The sequence below is a fragment of the Oxyura jamaicensis genome, chromosome 2 (genome assembly GCF_011077185.1).
Source record: "Oxyura jamaicensis isolate SHBP4307 breed ruddy duck chromosome 2, BPBGC_Ojam_1.0, whole genome shotgun sequence".
In the NCBI taxonomy this organism is placed as follows: Eukaryota; Metazoa; Chordata; class Aves; order Anseriformes; family Anatidae; genus Oxyura; species Oxyura jamaicensis.
This window is the reverse complement of record NC_048894.1, coordinates 991735-998778: the sequence shown is the minus strand read 5'-3', so window position 1 is coordinate 998778 and position 7044 is coordinate 991735. Positions and strand designations below refer to the sequence as shown.

General features: G+C 54.4%; 1 protein-coding gene across 3 annotated transcripts in view; it reads right to left on the bottom strand.

Moving 5' to 3' along the window:
• Positions 1 to 551: 551 nt before the first annotated feature.
• The window catches only part of SMARCC1 (SWI/SNF related, matrix associated, actin dependent regulator of chromatin subfamily c member 1), an 81477-nt gene continuing 74984 nt past the window's right edge, over positions 552 to 7044 (bottom strand). For 2 of the 3 annotated variants that reach the window (XM_035317734.1, XM_035317735.1), the window contains 3 exons: positions 3050 to 3226; positions 1329 to 1525; positions 552 to 1279 (listed from right to left, as the gene is read on the bottom strand). In XM_035317734.1, the coding sequence (XP_035173625.1) occupies positions 1214 to 1279; positions 1329 to 1525; positions 3050 to 3226 (440 nt within the window). In that variant the 3' untranslated portion in view covers positions 552 to 1213. Of the gene's footprint in view, positions 1280 to 1328; positions 1526 to 2332; positions 2341 to 3049; positions 3227 to 7044 lie in introns of those variants that run through there. The other variant, XM_035317736.1, reaches the window with a different exon arrangement.

Below are 7044 nucleotides of genomic sequence, written 5' to 3'. Positions count from 1 at the left end.
GTCGATCACCCGAGTGCTCCTCAAAGCAAACCCTTGTTTTTAAGCCCGGTGACTTACGTGGCTCTGCGGGCTTCGGGTTATCTGGGAGGCCTCTCTCTGGCCAAGCCTCAAAACACCACCTCGCAGGGCCCCGAGAGGCGCCCCTGCAGTACGGGAGCAGGCTCCAGCCGCTTGGCGTGAAACCTGCCCGGCCCTCTCGGCCCGGGGAGAGGGCAGAGGCCCCAGGGCAGGCACAGGGTTCCTCTGCAGCCGCTAGCGACTGGCGGAGCGGCAGCTCGGGGCTGCCTGGGTCCTGCGTCATACCCGGACTGCTCCGGTGGTCTCGTTCAGAGCGCTCCCAGACTTTGCCTTGCCCACAACCCCACCGACAGCAGCCTCGAGGAGGTCGGCGAGCGGAGGCGGTGTGTGCACGAGGGGCTCTCCCGATGCCGAAGCGGCGTACCGCGGCCACTGACCTCTGCCCACGCCGGCTGTCGCAGGAGGTAGTTCTGGCATTCGCACCCCAGCCATCCCAACCCAATCCCGTATGCTAGCACTTCTTTGCTACCTACTTTTTTTTTTTTGTTCATTTTAAAAAGTAAAAAGTATATGCTCCAAAAAAGAGGGACTAAAAATCGTGTTTTTATTCCTCAGTTGGCTACTGTACCAAACTACTCAGAGGGAAGGTTCAACTACCACCTTCAAAGGCAAAAGAAAGGTAAAAACTGGAGCAAGAAAACTCCTACCGTTGAGTGGTTTTATTCCAATTGATTTACTCCTGGCTTCGTTCGCACTGGATCAATATTTTCTTTAATAAGTTAGCGAGGCAGCCCCAGGACTCAGCTACTGTCCTTAATGATCAGATCTCTCTAATGAGCACGGCTGGCATTCCTGCACCTTCCGTGCTACAGCACGCCCTTACTTATTTTCCTTTTTGGCCCAAAACGCTGGTTTAACATCCAATCTTGATGCTTTGCGCGTTCTGCCTGGAGAACCTGAAGCACGAAGCCACAGGTGGATTGGGTCACATGCTGCATCCTAAAGCTCAGTTAATGCTTCCACCTTAAAAGACAGATATATATATATATATATTTTTTATGCTCCCCAGGAGAACCCAAAGCTCAAAACACCAAGATGAAAGAAAACCAGAGTTGAGGACGCTCCGGAAGGCGAGCAGACCAAAGCGTAAAGGACTTCCCACCAGCAACACGGGAGCATCGCTGGCGTGTCTCACCTAAAGACTTCCCAGAGGAATGCCGAGTGCTGCCGGGCTGCGAGCGGAGGGGACCGGGGGAAGGAGACACCGTGTGTGTGTGTGCTTGTACACGTGGACGTGCGTGCACACACGGCTGGGGCAGGTCAACGGGAGGCAGAAGCCCCCCCGGGGAACAGAAGGTAACTGAGGAGTTCTTTTTGGTCACCACTATGTTGCTGTAGAAGTTCCTTCTTCCTCGACTGCTTAGGGAGCTGCTGAGGCCGGCGGGGCTCCTGCCGGAGGTGGGGTCACCCCTTCCGCTGGTGGAGGCGGCTGCGCAGGGGGGGGGATCTGCAAGGACAGCAGAGAAACAGTGAGCTGGGAGCTGAACGGGTGGAGGAGCACAGCACGCCCAAGTGGCTGGCTCAGACCGGCCCTAGGAACGGCCACGATTGCGGCATCCCCCCCCTCGAAGCATCACAGGACCCCCCCAGCACGTCTCATCGCGCCTTTCCTACCCCTGAGCACTGCGCGAGCTCTGTGTAAGAGGGGAAAACCCTTCCCCGTTGGCACAGAGAAGACGAGAGGCGTGCAGCTCACCGGGTAGCAAAGTGCTCACCAGGCGACTTTCAGAGCTGGAGTTCGCATTCCTCATCTCCGTGCCCGAGCCTTCAGACACGGCCCCGTGCTGCTTAAAATGGACGCAACAACGCGCCTCGCGCGCACACAGCCTGCGCCCCGGCTCCGCGCGGCGTACGGAGGGTAAAGCGGAGGAACCCACAGCCGCAGCAAGTGGAAGGGCAGAGATGAAGTCCACAGAAGGGCAGCTTTCGTGCGCACGGAGGAGATGCTAATGGAACATGACTGACTTGTTCAGCAGGGGAGGGAAAAAAAAAAAAAGAAACCGAGGTAAAGGAAAAGAGCAGGCAGGAACACAACCTGACACGAGGTATTCCCTGAGGTAGCAGATCAGAAAAATGGAAGGCAAAGTAAGGAAAGCTAGAGCACCAGGAGAATAAAGAGCAAGGAGCTGCAGAAATAGCACCCGAACGAGAAGTAATTCATGCTCATGCTGATTGCCAGCAGTGAGTCAGTACTCCTCGGCAACTCCCTTCAGCTGGCGCCCAAATGGGATGACTTCTCCCAGTTATTTTGTGCAGGAGGAACTAAAAGCCACTGCAATCCCTGCCTGGGTGGGCACAGCAGCGAGGCAGGCCAGCAGCTTGTCCCGGGCTAACGCAGCTGAATTTATCGAGGGAGTCACCGCAGCATCTTTCTTCCGGCAGCCATTCAGCTTCTCCTCTACTCTCTGGGCTTGGCCACAATCCTTATGCTCATTCAAGTAACACCCACACGGTGGCTACTGACTTGAGCTTTTTTTTTTCTTGGCTGGCATAAATGGACTTCATTTGCAGAGTATTTATACCATGCGAGGAACGCTCCCGATATACTTTTTGCTTTTTTAAAAGCAGTGCTTCCTCTTCAATTCCAGCGCTAAGCTGTCAGTTTTTGTGTTCTGATCTATTTAAGGACCTCGCTGCAGTTTGTTCGTGAGGCTCCGCTGTGCATTCTCACAGACTTAGCCGAGAGAGGGTTTTGACAAAGCCTACAAAGCCTCAGCGCCATAATGAATAAAATAACGGATGTTATAAATAAAATGAAGGACAACGGAGTATGTTTGGATGCCTAGAGGGGAGACGAGCACTTAGAGCTTCCAGCACACCTCTGGAACCAGCCTTTGGCTGCCAACACGTACAGGTATTATTCCCGCAGCACATGAAGGGGTTTTCAACCGCAGTGACTTTTCCAGGCGAGCCACAGCAAAGCCGCACCACGCCAGGTGCGGTCAAACCGTTACCGCTGGAGGACACTTACACATGCCGTTCGGAGCTGCCAGAGGAACGCGGGGTCCGATGAGGTTCCCTGACATCGGCGACATGCCGGGTGGGGGAGGACCGCCGCCGGCCGGGTGGATGTTGGCCGACACGCTGGGCATCATCCGGCCTGGCATGGGCTGCCCAGGCATCATCGAGCCGGGCCCCGGCATCTGACCTGCAAGAGGATCGGAGAGACACGGTAAAGAGATCAGGAAGAACATGGATGTGATCAGAAAACAGTCCGGCCGTCCTCCGAGCAGAGAGAAAAGCCGTCTTGCACACAAGAGCCAAGTCTGCATGCTCTGGGTGCCACCTCCATCCACCCCAGAGAAATGCCTCTGCACCCCCTGTCGACACCTCAGAAGAGCTCCTGGGCGCTTGTCATCTCTCAAAAGCGTCTGCAGGAGAAGTGAGTGGAAGGTAACGCACAACCCGAAACGAAGCCTTGCTAAAACGGCGTTTAATATCCAAACAAAGGCACAGGAAACAAACCGCTACAACGAGACATTGAATTAAGAGCACTTGATGAAAATGGATTAATTTAATGGGAGAAATTAAATCATTTAATTTAAAATTATACTGTACAAGTATTTCCACTGTTAAAAAAGCCTACTCTGATGCGACGAGGTTCCAACAAATCTCCTTTGCTTATCGGCTCTGTAGGAGACCTTTGCGTTTCAGCAGCATCAAGGAACTGTTAGGGCTGCACGGCTTTGGACACCCACAACTTGCCGATTTGCTGCTTTAAAACCTCATTTGGAGAGATTATTTTGCATAATCCAATTATATTTACTTTTAGCCATGTATAAAGGTACAGCATTTGAGTTAGCGAAGCAGCTACTAGGCACGGGTTGTAAAGGCTTTCTCCAGGAGAGCACACTTCACCCCCAAACCCGGGCAAGTCTGTGAAATAAAGCGTGAGGACAGGGCCCTGCAACGAGGAAGGCTCTGAGAACAGCACGTAAAAGCATCACAGCCGTACTGGCAGAGCCAAAAAAAGTGCAAACGCCGTATTTGTGATCGAGGCAATACTTCGGCACAAGCACTATTAACTCGAGCTGCTCTTCTGAAGCCGAACGTCGGTGGTATTTCATCCACGCTCCCCTTGTCTAGGGTTTGGAGGCTGCTGGAAGGAGCGGTGCTGGCCACGAAGCCGCACGGGCTCACAAGTGGCTGGGGGGTTGCAGCTCTCAGCCAGGGCGAGCTGCACAGCCCCCAAGAGACAGGGCAGCCCCTGAGCCTAGGGGGAACCGGTGGCTTGGGCTGTGCCGTGCTGCTCAGGAATTAACAACCCAGAATAACGAGCAGCCAGCTCCGCACGAGGGCCGTGTCCTGCACTCCGAGGTGCAGCCTAGCCGCCACCCCAAATCCACCCCCATCACCTCCCTTGTGCAGAAAGAGGGGCTAGGGAGAGCACTGAGGAGTTAGGACAGCAGTTAAAAGAGGACAAAATAGCACAAAAACTGATGAACTGGCTCCACTTCCCAGCGTTTGGTGCCCCTGCCAACCACACAGGTCTCTCGGCTCGGCCACGTCCCTCCCGAGGATGCAAATCTCCCACCTTGGGAGCTCATCAGGCCCTCGGGTGCCAGCCTCTGCTCTGATGTGCTGGGTAAGGACAGGCAAAAACCTGCTCTTGGAGAAAGGCAGGCTGTCCTTGCACAAAGGCAAGGCAGGACCACGGGATAAGGGAGTACTTGCTGCTGAAAGCCGAGCCAGTACCAGCCTCAAATCTCCTCTTTTGTCCCCAGCAGTAACAAAATATTTCCTGCTCTGGTGATGATGAGTTGGTGACTCCAGGCAGCCCCCGGGAATCCTTACTCCAGCCTGAACACGAGAGGAAATGCGGGGCATTTCCTAACATTACACCGCACGCCTTTGTCCTCAGCCTCTCCAGGCAGAAAGATGCAGCCCTTGACTGTCTCTGGTCGCCCTCAGCTGACCTCGCTCCAATTTATTAATGTCTTTCTTGTACTGGTGGGCCCAGGACCCTGGACGTGGTCTAAACAACCAGCACAGCCCAAGTCCTCCCAGGCACAGCCTTTGCATTTGTCCTCGCTGCGTTTCACGAGGCTCCTGTCCTCCCGTTCCTCCGGCCTGTCTCAGCCCTCCTGAGCCCCTGCCCTCAAGCACATCGAGACGTAACGCTCGGACAGCCGAAGATCTAAGCAGACTTGGCATGAATTTACTGCCACGGGCATCCACGCATCTGTTCCGGGCCAGCTCACTTGGGACTGAGGAGTGGGCAGAAAGGGCATGGCAGGACACGGCAGGCAACACGAGAACAGTGCCACTGAAAGCAACAACCCGGCACAGCCCGGGACTTAAAGACGTGGTCACCCAGCAGTGCTACAAGTGGGGCAGGAGCTCCAGGATCAGCGCTGCTGGGTTTACACCCGCAGATCCTGCACCACCCTCCTCCAGAGCTGGAGGGATCAGCACAAGGCCATTGTGTCTCGGTTCTGTAGCAGAGGGCAGAGCTCGGAAACCTCCGCCTGCGGCTTCACACAGGTCAGTACAGCAGGGAGACGAGGAGCAGGCAGCTCTGCACCGTCCTGCAAGGCTGCCGATGTGCAGAAACCGATCTGGGGGCTTCTCCAACCTCGGCGGTAGCAGGTCGGCTCTGAAGCATGGCCTGATGCAGAACGGGCTGCACGAGGGCCAGCTCTGGCAGCGCGGATTTGCCTGACCTGTGTGGGACAGATGTGGGAACTTCTGATGTGCCTGGTGTTGCGTGGTGACCTGCGGCACTGGAGTCACAGCGTATGAGAGGACAGCTTGAATTTCAGTTGCCGAAAGTTCTGGGAAAGCTATTAAAACAAAACCAAAAGCCTGCATCGCCAGCCATCTCAATTTACCCAGAAGAAAATGAGATTTGCTAACCGATACCAAGCAAGCCCTTCACTTATGAAACGTCCTGGCTATTGCCAACTCGGAGGAGTTACTTTGCAGGGAAGATTCATACCCTCCTGCTCCATTTACCTGTGCCCCTTCACCTTACGCTAAGCAGTCCCCAGGAGCAGCTGGTATCTTCAGGGGTTGCTGTCGTAAATGCAGCTCCCAGAGCCCAGGACAGAAGAATGCTGCAGGCTGCTTTTCCTTGATAGGTAGGGAAGGAATTTGAGCATTTCCCTCACCGTACTGATGGGCTGCCTGTTCCTGGTCAGTCCAATCTTACCAGGTGCACTCACGACAACATTTAAGAGCAGCAGAGCTGGCGCAGAGACGTGGGCATCCAGCAGACGTGCAGAGGTCAGACCTACCAGCGGCTCAGGACACGCCAGTGCGGCCCCCTGAGCATCAAGTGCTTGGAGAGCAGAAGTGCTGGATCTGCACTCACCATGCCTCTTACAGCCTTCGCTGAGTATCTGCTGCCTACCAGATCTGAGGCAGCAGTGTGAGTCTTTGTGCCGAGCAGCAGACGCTCACAAACCAAGCTACAAACTACTCGTGAAAAGCCAAATTTGCCAGAGAACGGAGAAACCGGCGTGCCGAGCTTTAACAGTGGCACAATGTGTCCAGATCTGGGTTAGCTCAGCAGGATCGGCACGGCTTCTTGCCACGTCCCACACCTTGACTCACACCTTGTGCTCTGGAAGGAGATAACACGAGGACAGCCACGCTCGGTACACCAAGACGTTACCATGCTGCGAAGAACTCCAGCTTGAGCACATCTTTATTTTTTAACGAACTCTCGTATTTTCAACTACAAAAAATAAAGGGCAACAATTGCATCTGCAAACATCCAGAAACAAAGGGAGATCTACCGAGCAGATACAGGGCAGCTGAAACTACGGTGGCACGTCTGAACCTGTGCCAAAAGAAGAAAACGGAGACAGAACACAGCCCAGAGATGCAGAGGGCTTTGCAGCAAAAGGACAAGACGTTTGCCGGTATGAGTGAAGTTATTCGCTGGCAAAACAAAGGTTGAGGGGGGAACAAAATTGAAAAAAATCAGCACATCACAGCTGCGTTGCAGTAGAGCAGAACTGA